At 39.0% G+C, this 13,948-nt stretch overlaps 1 protein-coding gene across 6 annotated transcripts in view; it reads right to left on the bottom strand.

Annotated features, from left to right (window-relative positions):
* The window catches only part of PRIM2 (DNA primase subunit 2), a 310,312-nt gene extending 297,056 nt beyond the window's left edge, over nt 1-13,256 (bottom strand). For 4 of the 6 annotated variants that reach the window (XM_077812653.1, XM_077812657.1, XM_077812658.1 and 1 more), the window contains exons 1-5: nt 13,193-13,256; nt 12,533-12,701; nt 11,335-11,438; nt 8,725-8,804; nt 1,082-1,202 (exon numbers count right to left, since the gene is read on the bottom strand). In XM_077812653.1, the coding sequence (XP_077668779.1) occupies nt 1,082-1,202; nt 8,725-8,804; nt 11,335-11,438; nt 12,533-12,686 (459 nt within the window). In that variant the 5' untranslated portion in view covers nt 12,687-12,701; nt 13,193-13,256. Of the gene's footprint in view, nt 1-1,081; nt 1,203-8,724; nt 8,805-11,334; nt 11,439-12,532; nt 12,702-12,802; nt 12,927-13,044; nt 13,121-13,192 lie in introns of those variants that run through there. The other 2 variants (XM_077812656.1, XM_077812654.1) reach the window with 2 other exon arrangements.
* Nucleotides 13,257-13,948: the final 692 nt, after the last annotated feature.

Below are 13,948 nucleotides of genomic sequence, written 5' to 3'. Positions count from 1 at the left end.
CATTGGCCTTGAACAGTGAACCGCGGCCAATGGGAGCTGCAATCGGCCGAACCTGCGGATACTGCAGGTAAACAAACCATCCCGGCCCACCAGTGGATTTCCCTGATGGGCCGCATGCCAAAGGTTGCTGATCCCTGGAATCCAGCTATGGCATAAGTTCTATTCTATATAGGTGTGTAGCTCACTCATCTCCACAGCTGCAATAAATATCCACACTAGTTAAAAGATAACTAATGGAACAGTTACATTTTGAATCTTTTCATAACCTTCTCAATTTTTGAATTCATTGAGTAGTACATTGTACAAGTCTCCAGAGCACACAGACTGTACCTTAAATACTCCAGAAAGAGACACTTCAGAAACAACTGGCTCTGCTGTCTCAGCAGCAGGCTGGAATGCACTCTACCAACAATAGTTATGAAGAGACAAAATTCTGTACTCTCAAAGAATATTCACCAATTCCAGCCAATAGTCTGAAGAGTACAGAGCCTCACAGTATATGCCTTATGTTAGGATCAAATGACCAAGTCAGCTCGGAAAAATGTATCGATACTCCCATCTTGGTCCCTAAAAATGCATTTATACAAATCAACAGTTTCTCTTTAATAGCCTCAGTCTATGATTCAGCATTTCTGACGTACATTTACAGAAAGAGAAACAGCCTGGTATAAGCCAGATCTCCACTGAAGGACAACTGAGAGATATATACCCAAGTCCCATTTGGAGACTCTAGACAACCTTCCAAAGCTCTAGCTGTATAACAATACATCTGCTTTCCTCCTAAAAGTTCTTTGTGAACAATGTTCTCCCAACAACTGTACTATAGCCCTTGTTACAAATGAGATTTAAAAGTGATATTCCATTTGTGATCCAGCCAAGCACAAAACTACAATACAATACATAAAGAATTGTCATTTTACGGCACATATTCCCTAGTTTCAGAAGTTCTGAGAACTTTCATTTCCTTTGTAAGAGTTTATAACTTTTACAATAGAACATTTAATCAATGAAAAAGTTCTAGAAAATGTTAGAGTAAGATACATTGCAGAGCAACCAAAAAACTACAAAACAGTGTACTTACAGCTCCATATGACAAATTAACATATTTCAGGAATTTCTCGACCAAATCACCAGTTAGCGCATTAAACCGATATCGAAAAAGGTCCATTTCTTGTTGAATGAACCATCGTCTGAGATCCTCACTGCAGTTAAAAATAATAATAATAATAATAATAATAAGATACAAATAATCTCTCTATGTTTAGTCTTAAACATTGATGGTTGCACTACGTGATACTATTAATGCAAGATACACTCAGTCTCACCCTTCTAGAAATAATGTTCTGCAGGTGTCAAGATAAGTCTTTTATTCTTACAGTGAAAAAGGGTGTTATCTATGATTTTGAAATAACAAGATTAACTAACCGTATATTAGAGAGATTTGTACTTACAGAACTAAAATCCCTCTGCTTTAATGGTCAAAAGATCCCATTCAGACTCCAACTTAGCATAACATTAGCATGTGGACAAGGGGTATCCAGTGGATATAGTGTTCTTAGATTTTCAGAAAGCCTTTGACAAGGTCCCTCACCAAAGGCTCTTAAGCAAAATAAGCTGTCATGAGCTAAGGGGGAAGGTCCCCTCATGGATCAGTATCTGGTTAAAAAGATAGGAAACAAGAGTAGGAATAAATGGCCAGTTTTTAGAATGGAGAGAGGTAAATAGTGGTGTCCCACAGTGGTCTGTACTGGGACCAGTATTATTCAAAATATTCATAAATGATCTGGAAAAAGGGGTAAACAGTGAGGTGGCAAAATTTGAAGATGATACAAAACTACTCAAGATAGTGAAGTCCAAAGCAGACTGGGAGGAGCTACAAAAGGGTCTCTCAAAATGGGTAACAAAATGGCAGATGAAATTTAATGTTGATAAATGCAAAGTAATGCACATTGGAAAACATAATCCCAACTATTCATACAAAATGATGTGGTCTAAATTAGCTGTTACCACTCAAGAAAGATCTTGGAGTCATTGTGAATAGTTTTATGTAAATATCCACTCAATGTGCAGAGGCAGTCAAAAAAGTGAACAGAATGTTGAGAATCATTAAGATAGATAATAAGACAGTAAAAATATCATATTGCTTCTATATAAGTCCATGGTACGCCCCACATCTTGAATACTGACTGCAGATGTGGTCACCCCATCTCAAAAAAGACAAAGAATTGGAAAAGGTTCAGAAAAGGGCAACAAAAATTATTAGGGGTATGGAACAGCTTCCGTATGAGGAGAGATTAATAAGATGGGACTATTCAGCTTGGAAAAGAGACAACTAAAGGGGGATATGATAGAGGTCTATAAAATCATGACTGGTATGGAGAAAGTGTTACTTACCCCTTCACATAACACAAGAACAAGGGGTCACCAAATGAAATTAATAGGCAGCAGGTTTAAAACAGACAAAAGGAAGTATTTCTTTACACAATGCACAGTCAACCTGTGGAACTCTTTGCCAGGGGATATTGTGAAGGCCAAGAGTATAACAGAGTTAAAAAAAAAAAAAAAAAAAGGACTAGATACATTCATGGAGGATAGGTCCATCAATGGCTATTAGCCAGGACGGGAAGGGATGGTGTCCTAGCCTCTGTTTGCCAGAAAGCTGGGAATGGGCGACAGGGGATGGATCACTGATGATTACCTCTTCTATTCATTCCCTCTGGGGCACCTGGCATTGGTCACAGTCAGAAGACAGGATATTGGGCAGGATAGAACTTTGATCTGACCAGTATGGACATTCTTATGCAACTCTTCAGACATGAATTTCTAAGGTAATTTGTTTAAAAAAATTATTTAACTTTTGCAGAGAAAACATTTTAAAGGCTCCTTTTTGAAATGTACTCACTTCTTCAGATTTCTCTCATTGGACACTCTCCGCAAACTCCAAATACACACACACACACAAATATATATTATATAAAAACAAACAGTGTCTACAACTTGGTTGGGCTACCCAGAATGGACTATGCTTCAGCCTTCGGTTCTTTATACTATCCTAAGGGATTTCCTATGCTTATTCATTTCTAGTTAATGAATAAACCCTACTGTTTGACAACACCATGTGACTGTCACTGCACATGCTTGGTGAGGTGCATTAATCCCTGAAGAGCATACAAGTCTCCATTAGGAATCTGTCTCATTTGGACTCCCTGAACAGAGCTCACGGTGTGAAGGAGGAGTGCTGAAGGCCCAGTATAAGGAAGTGGGTAAGCCACACGACTTACCCTGGAGGAACAGTGAGATATCTAGGGCAGTGCTTCTCAACCCTGGGGGTATTCAGAGGTCTTCCCAGGAGTACATCAATTCATCTAGATATTTGCCTAGTTTTAGAACAGGCTACATAAAAAGCACTAGCGAAGTCAGTGCAAACTAAAATTTCATACGGATGACTTACTTATATTGCTTTATATACACTGAAATGTAAATACAATATTTATATTCCAATTGATTTATTTTATAATTATATGGTAAAAATGAGAAAGTAAGCAATTTTTCAGTAATAGTGTGCTGTGACACTTCTAACTGCTTACAAAATCAGACATAAAAATACAGTTTTTAAGTGAGGTGAAACTTGCAAGTACACAAGATAAGACTCCTAAAGTGTACAGTAGTCTGGAAAGATTGAGAATCACTACTCTAGGAGTTCCTCCTAGAGACTGTTTCAAATTTGGAGGCATAGCAAAGATCCTGTGGATCTGTGACAATTTATTACCTGCTTTAAAAACAGTCATTAACAAGTGCCATTGCATAAAATTACATTGAATGTACTTTTGAAAAGCAACACCAACCCAATGTCAATCAAAAACCATGAACATGTAACTAATGAACATGACGAGTGTTAAAGAGTGCCCAATGATTGTTCAAAATGCAATTGAAAATATGGGAGCTGCAGGCAGTTTAAGGAAGCAGTGATGGTTTAGGAACGGAACAGAGGAACAAAGCATGCAGATGGGGAGTTAACTTTTAAATCCTAAATAGCAGAGAGAGAGGGAAAAGAAGTTTAGTAATTTAAGTTTTCTTAAATTGGGAATACTATACTTCTTACATGGGAATACTACATAATTCAACCCACAGTCCCTACATGATTCTTAGTGAGAACGGAACAGTCTCTTTCAAATTAGGAAAGTTTTTAGAATATCCTCCCACTCCACAGAAACTGTATTTGAAACAAACAGAAGCATTTGTTCTGAACCCATACATTAGAACTTAGTCCATTCAAAGTTCTATAATGCCTACTTGTAAATGTTTCTTAAATGTATAAAACAATTACAAGTCTAGCGTGTCATCAGTGGTTCAAAGTACATAGCTAAATGTCAGAAGCTAGTCATGGAAGAAAAGAACTTTTTGTTTGTATTGAGATAGTACCTAGGAACCCCAAAGACCAGAATCCCAATGTGCTAGCTACTGTACTAACAGAACAAAGATGGTCCCTGCTCCCAAAGATCTTATATTTAAGAGTATAAGACAGACAAAGGACAAACCATGGATACAGTCAAATGAGGAATCACAAAAAACTGATACAATACTGGTCTCAGCACAACAGCTGCACAACCATTGCAGAGAGTTTGTTTGCCTCCCAGCAAAGGAAACTTAAGGAAGAACTTGAAGCAGCACAATGGAGATGGCTTTGTTGATGTTTACAGAGAGCTTCTCCCACATATGATAAGCAGCATAAAGGCACAAAGGTGCCTGTTTGAAAATTTAACTAGTGGGCAATGAAGGATGGCTTCATTGGCAGAATTGAGGCAGGAGTCAACATTTTAATAGAAAAGGAAAGATGCATGGAAATACACCATAAAAGGCCTTGAAAGTGAATTCTCATTTGATGCAATGAAGAAAGGGAGCCTGTGGAGGAATACAAGAGGGGTAACGTGGTCAAGACAGCAAGCTAGAAAAATTGTTGCTGCAGTGTTTTCAATTAATACAAGGCCAGAAGAGAGCATGTTGCACTAGTAAAAAGATGAGATGAGAGCCTGGGTGAGAGTTTTAGCAGCATGAATAGAGAGGGAAGACTGTATCTTTGACATTATGCAGGAAGAATCAGCAAGATTTAGGCACAGACTAGAGGAAAGGAGCTAGAAAGTCAAAGATGACACTCAGGCTACAGGTCTGACAGGGAGGATGGTGGTATTAGTGCTCACAAATAAAATTTATGTTCATTCCAAATATATACAACTAAAGCCAAGCAGAGAACAAATACAAAAAAGTGATATTCAATCCAAATAATTTAGCAAAGAACCAGAGAAAGAAAAAAATGAAAAATGCACATTTTTGCCTCTGGGTGGCACTGTTGATCCACTAAAGAAAAAGTGAGCACACACCACTCCCTACCCCCACAAGTATTTTAGCTATAAACACATCCTCCTTACAGACAATTAAACTAATTAATTCTGCACAAAATTTGTGATCCAACCTTCTTCTGTAACATGGACTCCAAATTTAGCACTAAACAAACAGCAACTATAGAATCACTGATCTGTGCCAAGCTTTGCTTCTCCATCTTATGACATTTAATTCAAAAAGTTTTCCTGTACTATTCACTTCCAGTTCTTATCTGTTGAGTAGTGTCAATTTATCAGTGCATGGCAACTTTCATCTCAGACAAGGCTGCATTTTGGTGGTGAACAACAGATCATCCTGTACAGTTTGTGTGTCAGTTCAGGATCTTTCCATTCAAGAAAGATTTCTAATTTAAGATGTTTATTTTTCCTTTTTGCATGCAGTGTTGGTCCCAGGATATTAGAGAGACAAGGTGGGTAAGGTAATATCTTTTACTGGACCAACTTCTGTTGCAGGGAAGACAGAAAAACAGCTCTGTGTAAACTCGAGAGCTTATCTCTTCCCACAACAGAAGTTGGTCCAATAAAAAATATTGCCTCACCCACCTTCTCTCTATTTTCTTTTTCACTATTAACCATTAAATTATATCTTCCGAAAGGAATAAACAGAATTTACATAGGATGGAAACTGGCTAACAAACTTTTCCACAGCAATACCATACTTTTAGCATTTAGCTTACAACAGCCTGCATGAAGGCGCATCACCCTCATGAAGTTACAGAACACTGCAATATGCATGTTTTTTTCCTGAAATAATTCCATCACCTAGATCTTACATAGCATTTTTCATTAATAGATCTCAAAGCATTTTACGCAGACTCATCTCCATTTTACAGAAGATGAAATGACTTCCTCAAGGTCAGTGGCTGAGCTTGGAATAGAAGCCAGGTCTCCCAAGCCTGAATCCAATGCTCTATCCACTAGATAACACTGCATCCCACAATGCCAAACATCTTTTTAAAAAGAAGAAATTGGAAATTTGAGGGACATCATCAATTTCCATCTTATTTCAAAAAGCATCCAGTTTCAGATTTAAAAAAATTCTCAACATGTTTTTTCTAACATATTTTGCCTTTTTTAAAATGAGGGGCTTTTCATCAAGGGAGAAACTATTTTAAAGAGAAAGTAAAATTCACAGTATACAAAATGGTGTAAAGTGCATAAAAACCCAAGAGAAATGTTTTCACTAGCTTTTTATTTAATAACCCTAAATTTAAATTGTAAGTAAAGGAGGTTTTCCTCATATTCATAGATTCCAAGACCAGAAGAGACCATTGTGATCATCTACTCTGATCTCTGGTAGAACACAAGCCACAGACTTCCCCCAAATACCTTTCTGAATGTATCTTTTAGAAAAAAACATCCAATTTATGAAATGTTGAGTCTGATTTACAAGTTAACAGTGTCCCTTAAAAAAGTTGCCATCTTAAGTAGATAGTCAGAACTTTGTTTTTAAAGAACTATATTATGTACATTGCTGGTTGGAATCACTAATGGAGTTTATGAAATAAGAAAGTGTGTATGTATAACATGTCCACACACATTAAAACAACTGATCCTACACTAATGAAAATCTCCTGCGATCTATGCATTTTTAAAGTACTAGTAACATTTAACTAACTAGAGATGGAGTATCAATTCACAGGGACCACTAAAAATTACTTATTTGCTGATTTTAAGAAACTATGAGACCTGCAGACCACGACTGAAGACAGGATTGCACTTAGCTGTCCCCATTTTTGAGTCTCAGAGATCCCACACAGCAATACTGACAATTACTCATCTGCCCTAAAAGTCTCTTGTGCAAGCTGCTATTATGTCACCCCATGCGGTCATTATGTAGTGATGCCAGTGGGAAAAGCAATGAAGTTTAGGCTACAGTGTCATTCAGGTTTTGCTTTTAAGGACTTGTTTACAAAGTGCGGGATTCATACCAATAGGACTGCACATTAGAATTCATGAAACTGACACATGAAGACCTTGCTGGTGTGCACTAAAATAGGATCTACACGGGCCAGTTAGAATACAATACATTGGGGCACATTAGAATTCACATCCCACTGGTGTACATTACCACACCATGCAGACGTGTCCTTAGTTACACTCAAATAGTGTAGTCTCTGCTCTGAATGTAGAGTTCGGGATACAGGCATGGTTAAAACTTAAGGAAAGACAGAAGCAAATCTGGTAGTCAAGTGAAGCAATCTAAGATGTCAGGCCAGGTTGTATGTATATTTCTGGGTAGTTTCATAGCCTCTTGTCAAGATGATGTTTTTTCTGGGAGTCGCTCTGCACCCCTGACTGCTATCAGGAACTGACCATTTATAACCAGAAGCTCCTCTCTCCTACCCCTCCATATCTGTTCAGCTACATAACTGCAACCACTGCCACTGGACCTCACAGGAGTTACTCATACCCTTGAGAATATGAGATTCCATTACCGCAACACTTCTACTTGGGGTGATTATGGAGAAAACTTAGAAGATATAGGATGTGTGGAACATATCTGATTTATTGGCATTGACCCTAAGGAACATATTACAACAGAATTGCAAAGACTGCATTTGCTTCCTATTACCTTCTGGGTACAATTCAAGAAATCATACTGACTTGTAAAAACCTGCATGTTTCAGGATCTGGCTACCTGCAAGACTGCTTTTCGCATGTCCACTGCAAAACCTGGGATACTTTTTCCTGATTGTCCACAGACATACATGTAGAAGGGCAAACTTTCTACCTTTTAATCGCGGTATTAAACCCATGCATGTACTTATCGTGAGATTTTCAAAGCTGCTTAAAAAAGAGTTCAGCAACCAACTCCAACTGAAATTCAGTGGAAGTTGGGCCCCTAATTCACTAAGGCACTTTAAAATCCCAGCTTTTGCTTAAAAAGATGATTGGGGACCATGTATAAGGCAGTGATCTACAGTGGTAATCTTTTTAAACAGACTTGTCAATTACTGAGGGTCAAAAGTGCTCAGTACCAGCCTAAATCTATTCCCATTTATGTCAATGGAAACTAAGTTAAATCAATGCTGAGTGCCTTTGAAAATAAACTATGTGGGGAGTGCATTATTTAAATATCAAAATAAACTGATTCATGCCTAATTTGAAATATAAAAATATATTCCAGCTTTTTTATTGTATGTCATGTTCCACCACATATGAATTCTCTTCCTGACTAAGTTTCTAAATAGAGAACAGGCTTATACCTGAAACAAAGAAAAGTTGTCTCTATATTTAGTACCACATTACCACCTTTAGGTGCCAAAGTTTTAACCATTTGCTTGAAATATTAAAAATATATATTTGCTTAAAAAATACGTACGACTGGCAGTAAGCAAGGCGCAGTATGAAATGAGAGATATGGTCTTTCCTCCTTGCATCATAATCATCCTCAACCAAAGCCTACAGTTTTCATAAGAGAAAATACATATTAATTATGGCAGTAAAAGAAAACTGAAGTTGAGAAATAAATCCCAAATTAAATATCAAGACCCTCAACCTTCTTGTCACGTCACTGTAAAACATGTAAAGTACATTAAATTCTTTCTACACTTTTGACATAAACTTGGTAAATGCTGCAAGAGTTATCAAAAGACAAATGGAAAAAACCCTACTGTTCACTGAAAATGGCAACTAAGAATACACTTCATAGTAGAAGGAAACTTCTTAACCAACTACTTGCTCTGAATTAAAACGGTTATAATTTGGGACAAAGTTTCCTTCAAAGCACTCATCTGTGCAAACAAACGAAAGCTAATTATTTGGAAGTACCCACACTTAAACAATTTGTGTGCTTTTTCTGCACTTATTAGAAAACATTAGGGCTGTTGATTAATCGCAGTTAACTCATGCAATTAACTCAAAAACATTAATCTTGATTAAAAAATGTAATGGTTATTAATTGCAGTTTTAATCACATTGATATTCTATTGTTAAACAATTTAAATTTATTTTATATTCTTGGATGTTTTCTACATTTTCAGATATATTTGATTTCATTTACAACCCAGAATACAAAATGTACAGTGCTCATTTTATATTATTTTTATTACAAATATTTGCATTGTAAAGATGATAAACAAAAGAAATAATATTTTCCAATTGCCCTCATACAAGTACCATAATGCAATCTCTTTATCGTGAAAGTGCAATTTACAAATGTAGATTTTTTTTTTGTTACATAACTGCACTCAAAAACAAAACAGTGTATAACTTTAGAGCCTACAAGTCCACTCAGTCCTACTTCTTGTTCAGCCAATCGCTAAGACAAACAAGTTTGTTTACATTTACAGGAGATAATGCTGCCAGCTTCTTATTTACAATGTCACCTGAAAGTGAGAACAGGCGTTCGCATGGCACTTTTGTAGCTCTCACTGCAAGTTATTTACGTGCCAGATATGCTAAACATTCGTATGCCTCTACACCCTTCTGCTACCATTCCAGAGGACATGCTTCCATGATGAGGACTCATGTTAAAAAAAAATGCATTAATTAAACTGACTGAACTCCTTGGAGGAGAATAGTATGTCTTCTGCTCTGTTTTACCCGCATTCTGCCACATATTTCATATTATAGCGGTCTCAGATGATGACCCAGCACATGTTGTTCATTTTAAGAACACTTTCACTGCAGATTTGACAAAATGCAAAGAAGGTAACAATGTGAGATTTCTAAAGATAGCTACAGCACTCAAACCAAGGTTAAGAATCTGAAGTCCCATCCAAAATCTGAGAAGGATGAGGTGTGGACCAAGCTTTCAGAAGTCTTAAAAGAGCAACACTCCGATGCAGAAATTACAGAACCATCAAAAAAGAAAATCAACGTTCTGTTGGTGGCATCTGACGAAGATGATGAAAGTGAACATGCGTCGGTCTGCACTGCTTTGGACCGTTATTGAGTAGAACTCGTCCTCAGCATGACACGTCCTCTGTAACAGCGATTGAAGGGACATATGAATCTTTAATGCATCTGGCATATAAATATCTTGCAACGCTGGCTACAACAGTGCCATGCAAATGTCTGTTCTCACTTTCAGGTGACATTGTAAACAAGAAGGGATCAGCATTATCTCCTGCAAATGTAAACAAACTTGTTTGTCTTAGCGACTGGCCGAATAAGAAGTAGGACTGAGTGGACTTGTAGGTTCTAAAGTTTTACACTGTTTTGTTTTTTAACACAGCTGTTTTTTGTACATAATTCTACATTTGTAAGGTCTACTTTCAGAATAAAGAGATTGCATTCCAGTACTTGTATGAAGTGAACTGAAAAATACTATTTCTTTTATTTTTTACAGCACAAATATTTGTAATCAAAAATATTAAGTGAGCACTGTACACTTTGTATTCTGTGTTGTAATTGAAATCAATATATTTGAAAATCTAGAACATTCAAAAATATTTAAATAAATGGTATTCTATTATAGTTTCATCGTGCAATTAATCACGATTAATTTTTTTAATCGTTTGACAGCCGTAGAAAAACGCTATTCCCAGAGTTTAACACAGTATTGCTGGGGCAAATTATGCCAATACAACAAAAAAAAAAATAAATCCTGTGAAAGGCTCAACTTCCACTCTGCTAGAAGCAGATAGTGATTTTAAAAATAAAGCACACATTAAGCCCTCCAAACCTCACTGAGTATCCCGCAGACCTCACTCAAACCTCTTTCAGCTGACTTTGATAGGAGTTTTGAATATGCAAAATTTCCAACATGCCCAATTAGGTCAGAAGATAAATTAACAGAAAATTAAAAAGAAAAAAATGTAGTTGATAGGCACAGAGAAAAAAAATTCAGTGATATAAATCGTTCAAATTATAGAATTTAGGCTTTGAGTGCAGTATTCAACAAGTGCATCCCTATTTTCGACAGTAAATGGAAAATAAAATCTATAGTAAAAAGGAAAAGCATAACCTTTTTCAATTATATACTTACTTTGTATGGAAATTTAAGCTTTCGAATCTCACGCTCCAGCCTGCTTTTATACTCATCACTACCTTTCACATAGCTCACACCAAGGTTCTCAACTACTTTGAGCACTGAAGTAATTAGAGGAGACAAATTAAATCAGCATGAGCAAGACTTGTAGTATAAAAAGATACATCTATTACAACTATTTCCCCATGCTAATTTTTCCGCTACTGTTACTCACACCTTCTTGTCAACTGTTTGAAATGAGCAACCCTGATTATCACTACAAAAGTTTTTTTTCTCCTGCTGATAATAGCCCACCTTAATTGATTAGTCTCATTAGAGTTGGTATGGCAACCCCCATTTTTTCATGTTCTGTGTATTTATATATCTTCCTACTGTATTTTCCACTACATGCATCTGATGAAGTGGGGTTTAGCCCACGAAAGCTTATGCCCAAACAAATCTGTTAGTCTCTAAGGTGCCACTAGTTCTCCTCATTCTTTCTATTTGCTTACTTTATTTAAAAAGCTATGAAAATTCTATGATATTGTGATACTATTTACTATCATCTTTGTTTTCCTGGGACCTTCCCCTCTGATTCTTTCGATACTCATGTTTTATCCTTAGCCTGTAACTGTTTGGGGCATGTATGATCTTCTCTTTTATGCAAAGAAGACAAACCATCCATGAACAAGAGAGCATTTTACCTGTTTCTACAAACGTTCATAAACATTTGTACAATAAGTGATACAAACATGTCCAAATTTAACAGCTATTCAGAATTCATTAAGTGTTTTTCACTTACAGTATTTTGCAGTACTTAAAACTCAATTAGCATTAATAAAATTAAAAAGCAAAATGTTGGGGGCATTTACGCACACACAAATAGGCTGCCAAAATAAATTGTACTTTTTTTTTTATATTTGTCAACTAGAAATTACAAAATATTAGTAATGGAAATATATGCTTGAAAAGTAAACTAGAAGTAGACGTGAAGACATAAAACACATAGAAAGAGTAGATGACAAACATGTTATTCTGATGCTAAAACAGTTGCATTACATGGGAGTCTTCTAGCTCTGGTAACTGATGTCAAAGTAAGTCTCCATCCCACTTTAACATTGTTAACATCCTATCACTCACTGACTATAGATCACCTCTCACTGCATTTACCCAATGTGCAAAAAAAATGGTGATGAAGATTTATGGTGTTACTCACATTTAAGCCTATCAATGGCAAAATTTTCAAACTCAGCTAAAGAAATATTCTCAGTGGGAGGCTGCAGGTAGAACTGCAAGCTGTGAGGATACAGATCACCTCGTCTATCACCAGCCAGCCTTCCCTTCAACCTTTTTTCTCGAGAAAACTCCATTTTCTTCAAGAGAAACTAGAAAGAAAAAAAAAGTTGGACAACAATATTTGTTAGTCGCCATATCTTCATCAATAACCAAATTTTGCCCAAAAAAGAGGGCGACATTACATCACTACCTCCCTGGATCGTGGAACAGACTGCCCGGTGGGCCAAGTTAACAAGAGCAGCAGCAACCTGAAACCGAGTCACTTTCAAACCTGGAGTGAGCCGGTTCAGACAGACTCGCTGGGACCCTCCTGCCAATTCTTGGGGCTTTAGCATCACCACCCCCGAAGAGACTGGGAGCCCCCCCAACGGGACAGGATGGTGGAAGCCCGCACCCCTCCCCAGACGGGTCAGGAGGGTCACTCCCACTAACGGGACGGGACACCGGAGGGCCGCCCTCAGGCAGTGCCGGGGAGCGGAGGCAGCGGTGCGGGCCCACGGCTCCTTGACCGCCGCGCACAGGGCGGCAGCGCCAATCCCGGAGCCGGGAACGGGGCGACCCGAGGACGCGCAGACCTCACCCGGCTGCCCTGCCTCCACACGGACCCAGCCGGCTTCCCGCGCGCAGCGCAGCCCCGCCCGCCTCGGCTCGGCTGGCCTCACTTCCGGCCGCTAGGCTCCGCCTCTCACCCCGCCCCCGCCAGCGGCACCCGCGCGACACCTGCGCGACACCTGACTCCGCCCCCGCCGCGTGATTGGGTGAGCGAGCGGAGCGAGACGGGAAGCGGAGGCGCGGTGGTTAGGCCTAGATCTCTTTCGTGCCTCCGCCCGCGGCGCGCCGCCCTTGCAGCCCACGGGTCGCCGAGCGGCTGCTCCGCACGCCCGGCGGGGAAGGGCGGCGCGGGGCGGCGGCTCAGCCCCTGGGGCGGGCATTGATGCTCAAGCGAGCGGCAGCAAAGCGTGGGGTGCAGGCCTAGCAGCCCGGGGGAGATGGGGAGCCAGCGCCTGCCTGCAGGTTCAGTTTTGTCATAGTAAGAGGGGACCCGTGTAGGGCTTATGGCCTGTCAGCAAAACTGCTGCTGCTGTGCCTCAGCTCCCACAGCGACGTCAATTCCAGAGGCCTCGCTTCATTACGTGCTTAATTCGGATGCCGCGACCTCCCGTTTTTAAAGGGAGCGCCCCACCCTATTTAAGCCCTTCTCAGGTGTCCCTTTTCTTAAAATCAGGCAAATTATCCCGTATTTTCTGTCGTGCCCCTGCTCCCCATCAGTACTGGTGGGTCCTGCTGCTGGCCAGGTCCCTGCTTGCCATCCTCCCGCCCATCAGCGCTGAGTGTG

The sequence above is a fragment of the Eretmochelys imbricata genome, chromosome 3, assembly GCF_965152235.1.
Source record: "Eretmochelys imbricata isolate rEreImb1 chromosome 3, rEreImb1.hap1, whole genome shotgun sequence".
In the NCBI taxonomy this organism is placed as follows: Eukaryota; Metazoa; Chordata; order Testudines; family Cheloniidae; genus Eretmochelys; species Eretmochelys imbricata.
The sequence above is the reverse complement of the archived record's forward strand: the minus strand, read 5'-3'. Positions and strand labels throughout refer to the sequence as shown.